Source organism: Solea senegalensis, linkage group LG4 (genome assembly GCF_019176455.1).
Source record: "Solea senegalensis isolate Sse05_10M linkage group LG4, IFAPA_SoseM_1, whole genome shotgun sequence".
In the NCBI taxonomy this organism is placed as follows: Eukaryota; Metazoa; Chordata; class Actinopteri; order Pleuronectiformes; family Soleidae; genus Solea; species Solea senegalensis.
This window is the reverse complement of record NC_058024.1, coordinates 16,343,826-16,363,815: the sequence shown is the minus strand read 5'-3', so window position 1 is coordinate 16,363,815 and position 19,990 is coordinate 16,343,826. Positions and strand designations below refer to the sequence as shown.

The 19,990-nt window shown below is 38.4% G+C and overlaps 3 protein-coding genes and 1 long non-coding RNA gene across 4 annotated transcripts; 3 read left to right on the top strand and 1 right to left on the bottom strand.

Annotated features, from left to right (window-relative positions):
• Positions 1–3,614: 3,614 nt before the first annotated feature.
• LOC122767716 (adenosine receptor A1-like) lies at positions 3,615–6,198 on the top strand. The gene is made up of 2 exons (XM_044023172.1): positions 3,615–4,191; positions 5,169–6,198. Exons 1-2 carry the CDS (start codon positions 3,836–3,838, stop codon positions 5,803–5,805), a joined length of 993 nt encoding a protein of 330 aa, XP_043879107.1. The 5' UTR covers positions 3,615–3,835; the 3' UTR covers positions 5,806–6,198.
• Positions 6,199–6,615: 417 nt separating this feature from the next.
• On the top strand, positions 6,616–8,643 carry LOC122767717. Its single transcript, XR_006360235.1, has 2 exons — positions 6,616–7,715; positions 7,811–8,643. It is a non-coding gene; the product is annotated as an uncharacterized LOC122767717 (long non-coding RNA).
• Positions 8,644–9,896: 1,253 nt separating this feature from the next.
• rplp2 (ribosomal protein, large P2) lies at positions 9,897–12,207 on the top strand. The gene is made up of 5 exons (XM_044024818.1): positions 9,897–9,980; positions 11,262–11,385; positions 11,462–11,510; positions 11,605–11,700; positions 12,079–12,207. Exons 2-5 carry the CDS (start codon positions 11,263–11,265, stop codon positions 12,153–12,155), a joined length of 345 nt encoding a protein of 114 aa, XP_043880753.1. The 5' UTR covers positions 9,897–9,980; position 11,262; the 3' UTR covers positions 12,156–12,207.
• Positions 12,208–14,050: 1,843 nt separating this feature from the next.
• LOC122768660 lies at positions 14,051–18,260 on the bottom strand. The gene is made up of 6 exons (XM_044024816.1): positions 17,982–18,260; positions 16,496–17,103; positions 16,288–16,398; positions 16,005–16,066; positions 14,762–15,022; positions 14,051–14,475 (listed from the first exon to the last, which is right to left on the bottom strand). Exons 2-6 carry the CDS (start codon positions 17,091–17,093, stop codon positions 14,455–14,457), a joined length of 1,053 nt encoding a protein of 350 aa, XP_043880751.1. The 5' UTR covers positions 17,094–17,103; positions 17,982–18,260; the 3' UTR covers positions 14,051–14,454.
• Positions 18,261–19,990: the final 1,730 nt, after the last annotated feature.

Below are 19,990 nucleotides of genomic sequence, written 5' to 3'. Positions count from 1 at the left end.
AGCCGCTTACCATACATCTTCATTAAAACAGAACAATCTCACAGGAAATGTTACAGCACACTATCACAGGAAGCTTATACTTGAACCTGTGAACAAAACATGTTTGAAGAAAAATTCTTATAAAAAAAAATCAACTTTAATCCTAGAAGTAGTGTTCAGAATAAACACTTCTCCCTCACACAGCAGATCTGGGACAGTTCTTCCTAGCGATAATATTAAACGTTGACCCACTCTAACCACTGTGGTTAGACTGTTTGAAAGGCTCACGAGTTCACCAATTTCACTTCCTTTAACAGAGGCTGTTAAAGAGCTGGCACAACTAAAATAAACAAATAAAACAAATAAAAGTAAATACTTATGCCTTTCGCTCCATGTCAGCTGGGATTGGCACAAGTGCCCTCTGCAAACCTAATGTGGAGGATAAAGTGGTAGAAGATGGATGGATGGATTTACTTATTTCTAAGTATCCCAAACATGAATCCAGAGTCTCTGCCAAAGACACACTATAATGACTATTTTCTGAAATTATGCACTCACTGGACACTTTCTTAGCACTTGCTCCAGACTGCATCAAATCAGCCAGTCACATGACAGCAACACTGCATGCATTTTGGCCTGTAGGCAAGGTCATGATGATGTGATAAAGCTCAAACTGAGCAGAAGAAAGGTGATATAAAAGGTACTTTTAATGTGGAATTTAGCTGGTCTGAGTAGTTCAGAAATTGCTGACCAACGCACAGTCATCTTTAAGTTTTATGGTCGCAGAATGGTCTGTAAAAAGAGAAAATATCCAGAGAATAGAGGAGAATGGCCACCAATTGCCTGTCTTATTTCTTTTCTTATACTTTATTTTTCCCTTAGGGAAATTCTTTATCTGCATTTAACCCATCCTCTACTAGGAAGCTACCTTGAGCTAGTACTGAGCAGCACCCGGGAGCCTGCAGTGAGGGTTGGATACCTTGCTCAAGGGTACCCCAGCCAGCCCTATAACCTGGTGGGGACTCGAACATGGGACTTGGCTGCCCCATGTCCAGATGGAAAGGGAACTTGACTTGTTACCGGAGGATTGCCGGTGGAAAAAAACAAGTAGAAAACTTGTTGAAACGCAGCAGTAACTGAAATAACTAATTACAACCAAAATATGCTAAAGAGAATCTCTACACATTGTCACTCCTGTCACTTTATTAGGTGTCCTCTGTGCATAATAAAGTGCCAAGTGTGTGTGTGTGTGTGTGTGTGTGTGTGTGTGTGGCTGCCAAACAAAAACAAATCATGGTGGGCCAGGTTTTAAGCAAAACTACACCAAATCACCACTCTACATCCCAAAATTAAAAACATAAGTCTGGCAGTAATCCTTCAACATAACTGTCTAAATGTTAAGTTCCCTGATGCTGTCTGTTGTTTTACACCTTCTTGACAAATCTGAGCTGGGGAAAAAAAAAAAAAAGTCTGATTGACTAGAATGTGATTAGCTGTTGATGTTAGCAACATTAGCAGTTAGCTGCCTATGGAGCAAGATTGGAGACAAACATCCAAACTCCTCTCAGTTTTCATCCGCAACATTTGTTACTGTCTAACAAATAAGTTACTGTTAAAGTGTATGTGCTCTCTTAGAGACAGACAGAAAACACATTGAATCCAGTTCTAGTACAAGTATCTCTCCATCACTGGCCAAAATAACATGTGAGCGAAGCAAAAACTCACCACTTTCAGCTCATGTCAGCCGGGGCTTCCGTCCACTGTGACTTTCCACTACCACCGTTAAAACACTTTCATCTGTTTCACTTTGTGAAGTAAAGCATCCACAGCACAGCAGGTGAATCACAGGTGCAAAATTAGCCTGGTGAAGGTCTGCAGAGGGGAGGGGCCATGAAGACACAAGGCTATAAGGAAATGGGAGGGGCAAGAGGTGGGAATATGTATTTATTTATGGCTGGCACCATGGGATGGTTCACAAAAGCCACTTGGGAATGTTTAGGAGAAAAGGCACAGGTGTTACTGATCACATTAATGATAACTACCTCATGACAGTACTATTTTGATTATTTGCACCTGTAATGACCTCTCAGAATGGCTTCTCTGCAAAGAGGATATTGGACAAATCCACAAATTAGTACCGAGGCTCTTAAATGAAAGACTAATAAGAACAACAGTGTGTTCATATGTCAAGAATGGCAACAGACAAAGCAGAAGTGAAAATAGAACCACAATTGATTTGCTGTCTTTCTGACCCCTAACTGTATAATTTATTTGTTTATATCGATTCATTTTATTATCTACATTTGGGGTACAACATCTGTATTTTTGAGCAGAAAGGGCAGTTATACTGAATATACTGTACATGTACTGTATGGAGACAGTGTCCCTGAGTCATTGATTTCTTCACTAAAAAAGAGAAGTCGTCAGATGTAATTATTTACAAGCAGATACTGAATGTGCTTCCCCAAGCAACCACAAAGTATTTTAGTGAGTGCTTCGTCAGTGACGCTTGCTGCCAAATGTCTTTTCATTCCCTGATGGACAATTAAATTATGTTTTTTTATAAGCAAATGTACATTGGGATCCTGGCTGCAGTTTGAACTGCCGACAGAGGTTGGGTTTCAGTTGTGAGGAGAGAATATGAAGAATAGATGTAAATAAATGTAAAACTCTCCTTTAGATAGCAAATGCAAAGCTGTGTCTGTTTCTTGTTTTAAGAAGGCAATAGTTAAATAAGCCCTTTTATGGATGGGAGACATGAACGCTCCCTTCAGTGAAGCCAAACCATCTCAGCTGCCATCTGGTGGCTTTTTGTTCAGTGGAAGGACGCGGAGCCACATTGTCCAATCCATGATTCAAATGATGTACTAAAATATGCAGATACTGATGATAACGGTTGGAAACAGCTACCACGCCTCTCTCCAGTCAGCTCCATGTTCTCCAGGCTAATGTTCCTCATGACCCAGGGGAAAGGACACGAGTTAGAATAACAAGTGCATTATATGGTATAGTACTATGCAGACTATAAAACCCAACCAGGAGCAGTGAAGTCTGCAAGGTTGACCAGTACCAGTGAAAACTTTGGGATGATATTCATGATTGAAATATAAACTGAGTTACTGTACACACATTATTATATTCATAAGACATATGAACAGGCTTTTGTTCCTTGAGAGTTAAACTTGTTAGTGCTGTAGTAGGTGATAGTCATAGCTAATAATGACACCTAATTTTCCTGCCACTGTAGATAACATCAGATAAAAGTCAGCTCTGAAGCAAGCCCATGATTAACTATAACCCAACACCCCCACACCAGAGAGAGAGAATTAAACTTGTTAGTGCTGTAGTAGGTAAAAGTCAGAGCTAATAAAGGAAAACGGAAACGATCATCAGATAACTTTTATCTGATGATAAAAGAAGCAAGCCCATGCTTAACTATAACCCAACACTCCCACACCAGAGAGAGAGGGAGAGAGAGAGAGAGAGAGAGAGAGAGAGAGAGATGCATCTTCATGTGAGTAAAGGTATTGCTGCAGGCTGCTGCAGGAACACAAAGTCCCTCCCTTTGATTTTATGACTCGCGCCAGTGAAAGAGAGTTTGAGTAAGCGTGTACAGTGGATATGATGCACTGGTACACAGAGCTTGCACAGAGTTTTTTTTCATTCAGCATCCCTCAGTTATTTTAAGTGTCAGTTATTGTGTACATGTAGCTAAAAAGTAGTTAGAAAATACACAGGATGGAAGCTGTTTCCAAGGTAGGACAAAAGCCAAAGTGGAAACAAGATGTTTCAGCATCTCATTTTAGTTTTATACAAGCTGAGTAATGGTAAGTGAAATCTGCGAAGAGGAGTAAAGATGTCTTCCTCTCCCGGCATCAAGTCTCGGGAGCATGTGGACATGATGTACATCTCCATTGAGTCAGCTATTGCCCTGGCCTCTGTGGTGGGGAATGTGCTGGTGGTGCTGGTGGTGTGTGCGAACCGGGCTCTTCGCAACACCACCTTCTGCTTCATTGTGTCTCTGGCCGTGGCTGACATCGCTGTGGGGGTTCTGGTCATCCCTCTGGCTATTATCATCAGCCTGGGATTCAACACTCACTTCTACACCTGCCTTTTCCTCTCCTGCCTGCTGCTTATCATCACCCAGGGCTCCATCCTGTCCCTGCTGGCCATCGCCATCGACCGGTACCTCAGAGTAAAGATTCCCACCAAGTGAGCAATTATTTTGAAACCACTTACATCGACTTTGAAAGCATTTGATGGGTTTAATCAGGATATTGATATAAATGTAGGAAAAAAGGAAAAGTTGGTTTAGTAATGTTGACTTTAATGGACATTAATGACAGTAGCTTATTTATATAATAACCACATATTTTACTGGTTGTGATTTCTTCTAGTCCATTACAGGAATTGTTAATATAATCGAGCATATTTGTTAGCCTGAATTCATTAGAATTCCATTGATACGTCTGTCTCTCCCTATAGATAGATAGATAGATAGATAAGCTTTATTTTCGGACTCAAGGTCCATATAAAAAGTAAAAAAAAAAAAACTAGACAAACAGTACAAAGGAATAAGAATCGCACAATAGAATAATAATAATGATAATAAAAAAAACCTAACCTATACACTTGAAATCAATACAAATAACTTATTTATATTGTGCAAAAAGGCTGTTGTTTTAATTTCCATAGAATGAGAATCGTGGGTAAATTGAACCACTTATTTTTCTGATTAATTTCGTTTTTAAAGAGGTGTCAAGAACACTCTCGTAAAACAAACAATCGTAGAAGTAGCAATACCTTCTGAACCAACGCTTTTATTGTTTGGCATCACAGAGTTAAATGTCTTTTTCTATCAAGCAAGTAAATCAAGAGCAGGAGGTTTATGTCTGACATGGTACAATATATTGTTGCTTGGTTTAATGCAAATCAATGGACTAGACATCAGAAGCTTTTAAGCAAATGAAAATGTGCCTGTCTGCCTGAATACCTGACATAGGCAGAGTTTATTTGGCGGTTGTCCATGCTACTTTTTGTTTATGGGTTGGATCCTTAAGGAAAAAAGGAAAAGAACTCTTTCTTAACAGTAATCTACAAACTGGCGTTTGTTCAAAGAAAACAAATACAGTTGTGTTGCATTTAGGTAATTGGTCAAACCTCTCTTCCTGTCCATCATCCTTGTTCAGGTACAGCATCGTAGTGACCCAGGGGAGGGCTTATGTGGCAGTTTGTCTGTGCTGGATCCTGTCCTTCCTCTCTGGGTTGGTTCCAATGGTTGGCTGGAATAATCATGATTTCCAAGGCAACATCAGCAGTTCAAGCGAAATCATTTGTGAATTCACTGCAGTCATCAGGATGGACTACATGGTGTACTTCAATTTCTTTGGCTGGGTGGTGGTGCCGCTGACCATCATGATCACTCTGTATGCCGAGATCTTTAGGGTAATCCGGAGGCAGCTAAACAAACGTGCTGAGGCCACATGTGATGGAGAAAGGTACTATCGGAAGGAGCTGAGGCTGGCCAAATCACTGGCCTTGGTGGTCTTCCTCTTTGCTGTGTGTTGGCTGCCGATACACGTAATGAACTGCATCAACTTCTTCTGCCCACAGTGTCACATACCAAAAATTGTAATGTACGTCGGGATTTTCATGTCCCATGTGAACTCAGCCCTGAACCCAATGGTTTACGCATTCAGGATAAAGCAGTTCCAGGTCACACTGGTCCAGATCCTTCGTCGCTGCATGCTCTGTAAAGCCACACAGCCCACCCCGTGCCCCACCAGCATGCCAGCCTTGACAGAAAAAGCAGATGTGAACCTGTAAGAAGAACTGGAACATTTCTTTTGGGAAGCTGCAGTCATGAGATTCAAGGGATTATGTCATTTCAATCCATTTAAACAGACACCAATTGATGGACAAATCATATTCGGATTTATTCTCATTTCTTCGGGTCAGACCTTGAGAAAATTAACTATAATCAAGGAGAGAAAAAAACAACGACATATCTGTCATTATTTTACTTTCACTAAATGCACTTACTTGATTCATATTGAATTATGCCAATATATAACTTTTAGAATTTTATGTTCAAAAAAGGTTGCTCTCATAATAAAAATGCGTTTGTTATGCTAGTCTTACATTCATTCATGTAAACTGAATCATGTGAGCCTTATGCTAACATTCTCACAATGTTTAAAACTAGAGATGCACAGAAAATTTGGCCACTGAAACATTTCGGCCAGAAATGGCCAAAAAAGGCATTTTCGGTTTTTGTCCAAAAGACTTTTAACACTGAAACACAGCATCCGTTTGTCTATTCCGTCCAAGATCAGTTTGGAACACCAACAAAACGGTTCCAATAAGATGTGTGTCTCTTTGCGCAAAAGCGAAACTTGGCTGCATACAGCAGAGATTATGGACTTCCGCCGAATGATCCATGCTGCATTGGCTATGGAGAAACGCACAAGAAAAAAAAAAGGCTGTCTGTCTGTACCAGATAGGAGGCATGCACCCTCGCTGTCTGATATGTTCGATATCAGACACCATAGTTTCATAATTGATTTATTCTTTGAAGCATGAATATGAATCTATACAATTGCAATGCCATGACTTTAGTGAGGTAAGTACACACAGTCCCAGCCATAACAACAAAATTAGATTTAAAAAAAACAATGGTTTGCTGATTTTCGGTTCCTGGTTTCGGCCAACAACTTTCATTTCGGTGCATCTCTATTTAAAACATATTAAACACATAGCAAATTGACTAAGTCTTAGCATGATAATATTTGATCATTTGCATAAAAACATTGGTTTAGCCCGATTATGGTGACTGTCCCTCTTCACTTGTGCAAACTTAGGTGCTTCCAAGCCTTTTGCGGTACTTTAGCATCCAGTGTGGCTCAGTGATTTTGGAGCTAAATCTATGCAATAACTCATGTCAGTCAGTCATTCACCCAGGTGTTGAGACATTTCAGTGATGGAGTGTGATACTGCTGCCAGCATGGCTAAAAATAGAATGACATTCATCACATACATTCGCTTCTCTATCGTTAACCTATTGGATACTGACCAATTTAGAGTTCACGTTTCACAGAAAACCACTCAACATGGGGAACAGGCTCTTCCTGGAAGCAGTGGAGTCACTAAACCATATGAAACAGCAATAATAACATCACTGCAGGATGTAGGCACCTCTTTAGCTAATTCAATTAGTCCAAACCATATTTCAGCAGCTACAGCAGAGTGATGAAAAGGCACTGAAGCATCTGAGTGAATTACCCACAGAGCATTATACTGGAGTGATTGAGCCTATTCCTCTTAAAGCTTCTGCTGAGGCTGTGTCACTTCTCCTTCATCAGCAGTTCAACTTCATTTACATAAACTGGGTCTAGAATACACCTTTTTGGTCATATCATGTATTTAAATCACCAGCTTTTGATGTTTTTGGCATACTGAACATAAATAACTTTACATGACCTCTTTCTCTCCGTCTGTCCCTCCTTCATAAACACAACGTATTCTACCATCTGTCACCTTCATCCCGGTTGAGGGATTTGAAACTGCTGAGTGCGGTCTAATCGTCAGTGCTCATCTCAGCGAGGTAGATGCCACATAATCAATCTGGCATTCACTGCACTCACACCTGTGGCTGGCGGCCTTCTGAATGCAGAGGAAGCACGAATATGGTGTAGAGAGAAAAGCAGATTTTATGTGTTAAACTAACCTTCTGTGAGGTAAGACCTTTTACATTCATCCCACGACAGCTGCAAAAAAAAGAGTGAGAGTCACAAGAGACAATATCTTTACATTTGAACAATCTTGACTTAAGGGGACTTCAATTTGCGGCACCAAACCAGTGTAAAATGACTGATACAGACAGAGCGGAGGATGGTCAGGACCTGGAGGCTCCAGTGGGAGAGGTGGACGAGGACTACCGAGCTTTGCTTCACTTCAGAGCTATCGGCGAAGGCCGACGTGCACTTCCCTGGGAGCAATGGACCTTCAGAGAGAAGACAAACTATTATATCGACCGCATCTTCCTTGGGCTACTTGTAATTTTTCTGCTCATGCTGTTGGGAGAGTTTGGCTATAAAATGTTGTATGTGACAAATGTGACAAAGATTAAAACTTCAATGGTTTTTGTGTTTAACTGGCTCTTCCCACAGGAGAGACAGGGGGAGCTTGCTGAACTGTAGTTTGATAATCCAATGTTCTGTGTGCAGGATGATGAATCAAGTGTATTTTCTATGTTTCAGGCACATATATAATACAAAAGAATCAATTTATAGCCACATTGTAACTGAAGATAAATGATGTATAAATAATGAATGGACTTTATTTTTGATGTTGATGAAATGGAGATAAATAATGCAGCTAACTGAGTTATTCTTTGCAGCATAAGTGTGCTTCAGCAGGTGCACAATATGTCAATTTGGCACAACGATATGTTTACTTTGATATAAACGCTATTCAAGAGAAAATTATACATGAATTTGAGCTACTATGCGATAGCCTCAGTTGTCAATGTGTTTTCATTATTTGGTATTTAATTGCTACACAGACATATAGTACATTTTTGTAGTATTTACTGTTTATATGACAGTCCATCAGTGACATGTTGACCTCATCCTGACACTTCTTGATTAAAATTGTTTGAAAGCATTTGCACCCTTTCAAATCCCTTTTTCTGTCTGTATTAGAAAATAATTTATCCTCATCAATCACAAGTGATATCATGTTTTTTAAGACAAATATCAATTTGGTAATTTTTTTTAAATGTGGAAAAAGGTGCATCACAATTTGTTATTCACATTGAAGATATTCAGAGTGCAATAGTCAAAAAGTGGAAACACTGGCTGACGCAACATCTCTCTCTTCATTTCAAAAAGAAAACATGTGCCATGAATATAGTGATAAAACAAATAGTTTATTTTTAAACTGTTCCTTTAAGACCCTAAATTTCTTCGTATGAGGCCACACTCAGAACAATAATGAAAAACAACAAGGTGATATTAAATACAAAATTTGCACACTGTACGATCTTTTGAAGGTATGTTGTAGGTTTAAAAATATAATGTATAATGTGCTGCTGGGGCTGCTGGAGCTGGGGCTGCACCTGCTGCTGGTATGATTATAAACCCTTTCATTCTTCATGTAAATTGCATGATATTTTACATTTCTGAAGGCATGCTTTGAAATATTGTTACTGCATTTCAATAGACTAGTGAATGTGTAATTGTTTGGTTGTCCTATTATTTCACATCTTCTTATTTGCCCTTATAAGATTAATCACATTTGGTCTTATCCAGTTTTTTTGAGGCATTTGTGTCACAGTCAGCATCTCAGCATCATTTTCAAGCTTATTTTAAAACATATTTTTTAGCATTTAGATTATATTGATTTTTTATTTAGGTACAATATTTATATTTTGTCATCTTCTGTCAGAAAAATAAACTAAACTGCATTTATGCTTCATGTATTTGACCATATTTCACATAGTCTTATTATTTGCCCTATTACGATTGATCACATTCAGATTTATCCAGTTTTTTGAGGAGTAAATCGAACTAAAACAAACCTGACACGTGTAATAGATCTAGGGTGTTATCTTTATTAGATCCCATTAATGTTTATACATCATCTTTCTTCCCTCTCTATTCAGTTTTTTATATATATTTTATATGTATAATATATATTTTATAAATATATATTTGTTTATATATTTTAGACCAGTTACAATAATGAGTATTAACCTTTCCATGATAAAAATAATAAATAGTTTTCCAGAATAACTGTTAAACTTACCATCATGATTATGAATCATCATCATCATCAGTTATGGAAAACAAAGCAGCGCGTGATATCATGACGTATGTATCTGTCATCCGAACGGACCAATGAAATCGACGCATTCTTTTCTTGTAGCTCTTCAGCGAACCCCCTTCCTTCTCCTGGATTTCCTGGCGTGACCGACGTTTCGTGTCTCTTTAGACTTAAAAGTAAGTCACGTAAATTGTAACCATAAAATCCGGATGTTTATTTAAACGTCTTAGTATGATGACACTTTAACCTGTCATGTGCTGATCGGCCATTTTAATGTGCGGTAAATGTGACGCAGCTGAGGTAAAGTGTGTGTAGAAATGGAGGACAAGCGGCCAAACATCGGCCGCCATGTTCTATATGTGAGCTGTGCACCACGTGTGTCACTGTTATTACGGTGGACTAACGTGAATAATAATAATATCATACACTAGAATACGCTTCCGTTCACTCCTGTACTTAGTCCGTGTGTGACTGGAGTTTAAAACCGTCCTTGTATATAGACAGCAAAGCTAACGTTAGCTAAGATAAGTCTCCTCAAGCAGGGCTAGTTTGACCCACTTTAACGCTATAATGCTATTAAAGTGCTGTTATTATGCTCGTTTGTGCTAATATTACGCCACATTGCTGAGAAATGGTGTTTGAGATCTTCTGAATAAGATTATCTGAATAATAAGAAGTGACAGCCACCTAGTGGAGACTAAGCGCCATAGCAGTCTAATTCCAATGTCCATAATCATTATGGTCTCTCATCAATCTCATCTCAGTAGCGCATGATTTAAGGACTCTTCAATGAATCATTTTGTCAACGAATTGAGCAAATGCTTAATCAGTTTAACATCACAACACATAGCATCACAAATATTAGTAGTCGTTCGTTCTAAAGTCACTTAGTTGACTCATCTATCAAAATCAAGGAAATTGGTTCTCTTTTTTGATTATTGCATATTTTTTCACAATTACCAATTTGATCAATTCTGTCAGAAATTGTTGACTAACACCAATCCCTCATTACCAGAGCCCAAATATTATATTCATTTCAATTAATTCCAATGTACAGTAAATAATAATAATAACATTAAAAATAATACATTAAAATGGATATCAATATTACAAATATAATAATATAATAGTGGGAAAATCCTCACAGGATTAATGATGGTTTGAAAAGGCCCACATCCAGTGTACTAGTCCTGGTCCCAAGCCTGGATAAAATGGGTTCTGCGTCAGGGAGGGCATATGGCATAAAAATCCCTGCCAGACCAAACATACAGATATTTTTGTAGAAGCCAAATGAAAACAAAGGAAAAGACAAGAAAGCTGTGTGGTCAGTGAGTGGCAACCAGTTTCTCCAAGTTGATGAGCCACGGCTTTCAAGTAATATATCAGGACATGATGAAAATTATCTTAACATAATGTTCACCTGCTATTTTGTCTGATTATTATTTTTTTGTCTTTAGAATGCGTTACGTGGCCGCTTACCTCCTGGCTGTCCTTGGTGGAAACACCAGCCCCTCTGCTAAAGACATCAAGTCCATCTTGGGCAGTGTGGGAATAGAGGCCGATGATGAACGCTTGAAAAAGGTTTGCCATTTAGCAACGACTTAAAGTTTGATGTGGGAGAAGTTCCTGGTATGAATCCTTACATATTTCTCTGCAGATCATCAATGAACTGAATGGGAAAGACATCAATGAAGTCATGAACTCAGGTAAAGGTCCCTGAATCAACTTGGATAAAGATTTCAAATTGTCAATAAAGTTGTATAGTAATGGATTTCTCTCTCTCTTTTTTTTCCTCCACAGGCCTCTCCAAGTTAACCTCTGTACCAGCAGGTGGTGCTGTGGCGGCTCCTGCCGCTGCTGCTGGAGCCGCTGGAGCTGGGGCGGCACCTGCTGCTGGTATGACTATAAACACTTTCATTCTTAATGTAAATTGTATGATAGATATTTGCCCTGATAAGATTTATCACATTCAGTCTTATCCAGTTTTTTTTAGGCATTTGTGTCACAGTCAGTGTCTCAGCAGCATTTTCAAGCTTATTTTAAAACTGACACTTTTAGCATTTAGATTATGTTGATTTTCTTCAGTAAAATATTTATATTTTGTCATCTTCTGTCAGAAAAATGAACTAAACTGCATTTATGCTTCATGTATTTCATCGCCCTGTTGGATATTGATGTAGTTTGTGTTGGTGTTATATTCAATTGTCATATCTTGAAATATTGTTTCTGAAATGTTACATGCTTTTGTTTTAAATAATTTTTTTCTGTTTCCAGCGGAAGAGAAAAAGGAAGAGAAGAAAGAGGAATCAGAAGAGTCGGATGAAGATATGGGTTTTGGACTCTTTGATTAATCTGCATTCTCTGTGACTAAAAAGCAATAAAAATGTAAAATGTTTACACAAATCACAAGGCTCTTTTTGTCATTTAATACGTCTTGCAAATAATAACTGCACACTATTAATAACAGTGGACACTAGTTGTGGTCAGTGGGCCCTGCTGTTGTCCAGATTACAGATCCTCTGTATTGACACAGGTTTTTAAGATGATTCACACATAAAGACGGTTCCACTGCAACATAGATCTTTTCCCAGTTTTTGTGTTTACAAGTTTACATGTCCTCCAAAGACTTGAGAATTGACCTGTTATTTTGAGTGGTAGATCTACCAACCTGTGGAAAAACACAGTTTAACAACTAAAGGTGAAGATGATGATTCAGTGGCCACAACTTATTTCTCACAATAAAAGAATTAACTTGCACAACAGTGCCATCAGAATTGTTATCTCTGCTACGAGCCAATTTCCTTGTGAAAAAGGTGTGTTACAGCAGTAAGGTTTCTAGGAGATGTCGTCAATTATAAAACAATCATTTCATTGACTGGTTTTGATTTCACAACAGCACATTTAGTCATGGACCATGTCAGCGTTAGGTAGTTCAGACTTAAATTGTTACACTTTCTCAAAGGTTATCTTTGTTTTAGACTGCAACTTTACAAAGAAGAAAGGAAATACAATATTTCTCCAAAAATGATTAATTAAGAGACGTACATTGGGTTTAATTAACAACAGAAATAAACAGCGCAACCTCAATGTGACACTAGGACAGTTGTGTACAGAGTGGTGTTTTCATTTTTTCTTTGCTTGCCTCTGTCTCCCTTGTCTCTCTCTCTGGTGAATTTGTTGCATAGCACTGAGCTGCACAAACCCCCCCATGTGAACCCATTAATTGTGACAAGATGTATGAGGTCTCCAGCCTCCAGGAAAACTTGTTCCACAGGTGAGTGACACACGCTGTCACATTTCACCTCACAATCACCTGTCAGCCTCTGTGCTGAGAGTTGACTGTACATGCTGTTAACATTTAATATTTACATTTTACATTACATTACATGTCATTTGTCAGACGCTTTTATCCAAAGCGACTTACGATCAGTGCATTTAAACATTTGGGTAAGTAAGTATTTAGATATCACACCGTGCGTCTGGTTGAGGCAATTAAAGCCTTGAAGCGTTAGTTTCAGTCTTCATTGTTGCAGGAATGTACTTTTGGAAAGTAAATACTCATGTACTGGCAGGCTGTTCTCTCTGGAGGTGTGTCAGAATGAAGATGTTATATAAGGAGCTGTGTGGGGTTTTTCTTTCAAGTAGGTCAACTCAAGGCAGCTTCAGAGCAGTAAGTCTTTTGTTGGGTGAGGACAAAAATGTTGTTTCTGTCAACGGACTTTGGTAAAAAGGTTTACAAGAGCAAGATCATGTGGTGAACATATTGTTAAGATAACGTGCGCTAAATAAAAGTGTGGGCTATGACCATGGGTATGCCGATCCGGTGGGGTGGTTCACTAAGATTTATATTTGTTTAATATAAAAGTTAGTTTAAAAGTAGAAAATGTAGCAGTTTACTGCCAAGGATAAAGTCTGACAACATATAATTCCAATTTCTCTTATCACCTATTGAAGAGGTTTGGATGTCAAAAACAGCACGACTTGTAATAAAAAGATGTATAACTCGCGTGTATAACTCTTTGCCCAAAACACAGGCCCACAACTTGTTTGTCACAACTCACTCCATTCCATTTTTACCAGGAAGAGCAAAGTTGTCAAAGAATAACGTTTTGATAGTGACACATTGTTTCATAATGCCAGAAAATTAAAGTTGCGTTAAATCTTGTATTTATTAAAGGTGTCATATGAATGCCAGCACTCACATTTTATATTTTAGTTTCCATTTTAATAAATACATTTAAGAAAAAAACATATTGCACAGATTTGTCTAGCTTATATACATCACAGAATTTTCTTTTAAAAATGAACATACAGAAGGTATCTCATTTAATGTTGGATTAGAAGCATCACATATTTGGCGTCTTTAGTAAAAATTAGCTTTAGTGAATCAGAGCAACTGAGGCATGTGTTGACTCGACCAATGCTGTTCCGCTGCTCTTTCACGAAGCACTGCGTAACCTGCGTGTTGGAACATCATTTAAGCTTAAGAAGTAAGACGAATGCTTGTTTGACTTTGTACACGTCAGACAGCTCTTCCTTTCTTACAAAGATATTTGCAGACGGAACTGAGGCTCGTTGCAACACCACCCATAGCCACATCTGTGGAAGAAGCCGAGGGGGTGGTGACATTCTTGCATCATCTCCGTAGAATCATGGATGATCTGTGCATGCCTGCAAGAGAGAACAAGAGTTTCAAGCCAAACCTCTTTTCATATTTATGTGTGCTTTACATATTGTATAACAAACAAATAGACAAAAATCACAATAGCCGGCGACAATTTGAAAAATGCAACTGCTACATTCCATTCCCTCCTGTGGGCCCTCTAATCAAAGCGCCTGTCTGGAGTAGAAGTGTAAATGTCGGCTGCTCTTCTGTTGTCTTTTTTCTGTGACTTCAATAATTCAAAGAGCAAACGTTTCTCCGAATGTTCAGCGTCTCCTTACACCTGATCCCTACCTGTTCATATTTGAATCGATCCTGCAGATAGTGGTTCCCCAGGCTTGTAATGTGACCTATGTTCTGTCTGGAGAGAGACGCCACCCTTGCAGTAAAGTCGAGTGTGAAGGCCAGCTTGACCAGCTCAGGCGCTGTTGGCAGGACAGTGGGAGGATTGTGTGTGGGCGACACTTCTTCCTCGAGATAAGCGTCCGCCAGTTTCTGGAAGGAGGAATACGTCATTCCCTGGAAGAAGTTGCTCAGAGTGGGATTATCCTTCAGCTGGAGGAGGTAAGAAAAAAGATAGCCATCAGTAACTCCAATATACTTAGACCTATAAAGTTTTAGTGCTCATAAACCTGTTGTGTTTAGGAAAACAATTCACCATACAATATCACATGGTGAAATGAAAACCAGCTCAGGTCAGTTACAATGTTTTTGGTTGTTGATTAAGTAATCTGCTGATTTTTATTGACACAATTAACAGGTTGTTTATTAGATATCTGGAAATTGATCACAGTTTATTAAAGCTATAGACGCGTACTTATTTTTCCTAATTACACATCAAATGAGTTCACAGTCAAGGAAGCTCTTGCATTAAACCATGGCATGTTACAGTGTTGTCACTTGATGTGTACAATAATCACTGTAGACCAACATACATACAATTATATACCATAAAACAATAGTGTGAACAGACATCATTGTCGTGAAGTCACATGTTATGCCATGTGTTGCATAGCAGCACTCACACGCCCCCTTTTGACATTTTCACCACTGAGAATCACTTCAGTGAACGGTGTCTCTGGGGAATGTCAGGGTGGTTTTACAGAACAGAAAGTTTTAACTTCTAACTAACTTGAAGGATGGTTGTATAAAATAATTTACTAATAGCAAGAGTTTGATGATGTACAACTGCACATAAAAAGGCTGGCTTCACCCTTTACTTAACCTTTTCTGCTTTATTTATGTGCATTAATTCATGAACTATAAAGACATGACGACAGTCCCAGCTGTCAATCATAATATTTCACCTTGGGTTTTTTTAAGCAAAAAATAACAAATCCAAATAAAGTTTGAACATGAAGTACACCAGGGCTGAGGCTTGTGATACGTGCCGCCAACAGGGCTTTAGCTTTCAGGAGCTGTCGTGGTGTCTGTCTTTATAAAGAGTCCATGAAGTAAACGATCTTAAAAGTACTACACACACACTTAAACTGTAAGTTATTAAACTCTTATAGCCAAAGCAGTGATGAGTACTGACCTTATTATCTATGGCGTCACCTTCCACCTTTGTCAGAGCGATAATCCTGTTGATTACATCCTCTGAGACAAAAGGAAAAGGAAATCATCATTGACACTATAATCTGTATGTTAATAAGGATGCAGGTATTAAACATGAGTGGATTAATATCTCACCCCAACCCTCAGAATGAAGGAAGGAGAAACACTGCATTTGTTTCATTTTCAACATCTTTGCTGCCAATGATTTCTCCTTTTCTCTGTTGATGTTGGTTTACCGAGCGTAAAGAGAAACGTTTTCTCACCGTCTGAAAGACTTTGCTCTTCCTCTTTTTCTTTGACCTCGTGGACAATTTTCTCCATTTCCTCCGACACCTTCTCATAGTAAGAGTATGTCGGTTCGACACTAACGACAGCTGCAAAGCAACGTTCAGTTATATTGTTAGCTGTACCAAGACTGAAAACATCACACTGCTTATAGACACATAATTCATGCTGAATCCCCAAATTTACCTTCAAATTCACCAATGTCAGCAGGGATGATGCGACTGTCTCTTTTAATCAGAGACAGTCGCTTTTTGGAGAACCTTCTTTTTAAGGACTTTCTTCTTGTGCTCTTATGTGAGGTGACAGAAGCTGTCGGCAGGCAGGTGGGAGTAGCATCAGACACCACCTCTGATGACATTGATACCTTGGAAGTCGCTGTCGGTTTATTGTCCGCCTCCTCATCTTTGTCCTCAGCACTCTTCCGAGAGAAGAAGCCTATTATGCTTTTCCAAAATGAGGGTTTCTTGTCCTTGTGCCTTTTGGTCTCCTTCTCCGATTCTTCGGGACATAGTTCAAGTGTATTTGTCTGAGGTTCGACGGCAGAGAATGGACCAAGCTCGCTGTCAGTTAACCCCTCAAAGTGAAGCGAGGGGTCACTGGAATGTCGTCTCTGCTTTTTTGTCACCCACTTTTGTTTACTCTCATCTCTCTTGTGTCCCAGTGTCCCATCGTTTACGCTGAGGCTGCGCTTGACGTAAACCTCCAGGAGACGGATTGTGTCCTTATGAGGCACCAGAATCAACTGGCCATTACTGAGCTTTTGTTTTTCCATCTGCAGTTCCATGGCAAGATGACTATGGGAGATGGAGCAAATACAATAGGTTTAAATAAATTAATAGATTTTCATGAAACTGCTGGCATTTTCAGTCACATCTTCAAAACTCTCTTACAATGAATGTGTCAGATAATGGCTTCTCATATATAAATATTATGGGAATAAAAAAAACAACAAAAAACTAATAGTGGAAGTGGAAGAAAACAGTGGTGGAAGAAAGTTGTGTTTAAAAGAATGGAACTATAACAAACATTCACTTTTCATTAATTAGCTGTACACATTCACCACACCTGTCCAAATATTATGGTGGCAATTTGAGCTTGCTTGTTTGCCTCACTAACAGTATCACACACACAAAGATATTCAAATTAATTCAGAAGCTGGATGTGGGGACGTATTTGCATGTGCACATAGGTGTATTTTGGTATTGGTATACTTTTTACTTTTTGGTTTTAATAACACTGACACTGACTACACTGCGAGTGTTTATGAGCTCCATGCATCTCACCCGTGGTCACTGATATTGCTTTGTTTCATTTAGGAAGCAACAATAATAATAATAAGAAGAAGAAGCAGCAAAGTCTCTCTCAGACTTGGTATTATGTACACCTTACAAAAACACATGTTTTGTGACAGAATCACATACTTTTAAGTTATTTTTTTAAAGCTAAAATAATATTTAAGACATGAACCATGCTTGCATATTGATACAATTCAACAAAATGTGTTTAATTTAGGCTCACAGTCTACTATCAAGTTTAAAAATTCTATTGTAATTCGAGTTCATTCTTTATTTTATTTTATTGTAGATGATCTTATATTAGCTTTAAATGTCACACAAAGGCAAACAGTAGTTGATTATTCCACTAAACATCTTCAGTAGTGAAGTGTACTCACCAGCAGCAGTTCTTGAATTCATGTGAGTCTCAGCCGTTTGAACTTCTGTTTTTCTCTCTCATGAAGGAAAGACTTTCCAGAGTGCGCATACCTGCTCAACTACCATGTTTGGACACGTTGTCATCGCCTCCTCCTCCTCTTCCTCCTCCTCCTCCTCCCCCGGCCTCACCTGTGCAGTCGTCGTCACTTCAGGAGAGTGGGTGGAAACACTTTACCTTGTCTTCTTCCCGCACACGTCAGGTTTGGTTTGCGCCTGTTTACGGTTTCACCCTCGGTCTCTAGTTCCTGCTTTGAAGGCACAGGAAGAGATTCAGTTTACTTTTCTTTTCCTGGTGTGACTTTTAAGATATGACGTCACAAGGCGCAAAATACAGTAACAAACGTAGAAAGATAGATAGATAGATTTTTCATAGAGTCTATGTATCATTTTTTTATATACTTCATGTTATTTATAAATACAAAAATGTGATTATTATTAATTTGACATTAATAATAATCAGAGTTGTGTATAATTATTATTTCATAAACAGTTTTGTCTTGAATTTAGAAAAGTTTACTAAACCTCAGGAAGCTACATATCAAAAGTGAATGGTTGATTTCTAAGTGAAGATGAGGCACAGCAGGAATAGATGCTCTTCCTCACGAGAACCTTATTATTCCGGCATCTTATCAGTAGTTTCTTACGAAGCAAAGAGCAACCAATAACCCATATCAGTTCATAAATGTGTTCTCCTCAATTACTGTAAATCATTGACCACATATACATGGCAGTGACTTCAGCTTCAGTTTCACCAGGTTTTGAAATCACTGCTTTAGTAGTTTTCAGACATGTATGAGCTCATGATACAATGTTGGTGTGAAGTGGTGTCAAATATTTTACCTGAAGAGATTGAAACGAAAATATAACTTTTTTTCCTTTTTCTTTTTCTTTCATTTCAGCACATGTCCCTATCAACAGGTGATGTTTTTTATAAGTGTGTGACTATACGTGAGTCATGTCTAATCTGACCTGTTTACCAGAAACATGAAACCTCTGTAACCAAGAGTTTAAAGAGCACCTTTGTCACGTAACTGTGGCAGCAGCAAACAGCATTTGGTCATTGTCAGCCTCCAGTGACCGCCTGACTTTTATCCCTCTATGTCATCAAACAATACAAGACTATATTGACTGGTGTGTCACCAAATGTTGATGTTAACGTTGCAATGGAAACTTCTTTCTGTTAGAGTTCTGTTACATTTTACATTACAGTTTAGTATTAACATGGTAATAATTGCAAAATATGAATTACTATGGCAATATATCTTCTTATTTTCAAAGTAGAAAGACTTATTGGGGACCGGGATCATATTACGTAATTAATAAGGAACAATAATGTTAAAAAAAAAAGCATTAATTCAGTCATGTTTAATGCAGGCTGCAGCTATAATAAACAGAGTTACTTTCTGAACAGTTTACTGCTGGAATACAGTCCCTGGTATAATGGTACGTTTTCCTTAAGGACACTAGAAGTGAAAACTGTTTTTTAACCCCTTTTAAATATGTAAACATAATAGAAAGTCAAATATTTGCATTATCTTGAGGGGAATGCTCTCTCACACAACATGTGAGCAAACACATTTACACAAATTAGATAAAACATTAACATTCCACCGGTTTACTTATGTGTAGTATCACAGTAAAGCCACAAGATGTCACTCCTAACACTCAAACTCAGTTGGGCTACATTTTCAAACCAAGACATTCAGCTGGGCCAGACAGTGAGCAGCAGCTGATGACAACATTGAAACCAGAAGAAATGTTAATAAATATTGAAAACATTTTTGAAAAATGCACATCAAAAAGTGCATTAAAAAAATCCCTGAACAGAATCTCAGGTCAAAGCAATGATGTTTTCTACTTTGAAAGAAAATCTTTTTTTGGTCATAAGTGTCCTTCATACATCTCAAAGTGCATTAAAATAAAAAAAGTACACAGCATTAGCAACAACCTTTGTTTTTGTTTGAAATAA

Excerpts from the sequence above, each read along its gene's own strand:
- LOC122767716 (XM_044023172.1), top strand. The coding sequence starts at position 3,836 with ATGTCTTCCTCTCCCGGCATCAAGTCTCGGGAGCATGTGGACATGATG. Across the intron at positions 4,192-5,168 it reads AGAGTAAAGATTCCCACCAA|GTACAGCATCGTAGTGACCC; the intron begins GTGAGCAATTAT and ends ATCCTTGTTCAG.
- rplp2 (XM_044024818.1), top strand. The coding sequence starts at position 11,263 with ATGCGTTACGTGGCCGCTTACCTCCTGGCTGTCCTTGGTGGAAACACC. Across the intron at positions 11,386-11,461 it reads ATGATGAACGCTTGAAAAAG|ATCATCAATGAACTGAATGG; the intron begins GTTTGCCATTTA and ends ATTTCTCTGCAG. Across the intron at positions 11,701-12,078 it reads TGGGGCGGCACCTGCTGCTG|CGGAAGAGAAAAAGGAAGAG; the intron begins GTATGACTATAA and ends TTCTGTTTCCAG.
- LOC122768660 (XM_044024816.1), bottom strand. The coding sequence starts at position 17,093 with ATGGAACTGCAGATGGAAAAACAAAAGCTCAGTAATGGCCAGTTGATT. Across the intron at positions 16,067-16,287 it reads AGAGCAAAGTCTTTCAGACG|AGGATGTAATCAACAGGATT; the intron begins GTGAGAAAACGT and ends CTTTTGTCTCAG. Across the intron at positions 15,023-16,004 it reads GTGACGCCATAGATAATAAG|CTGAAGGATAATCCCACTCT; the intron begins GTCAGTACTCAT and ends TACCTCCTCCAG.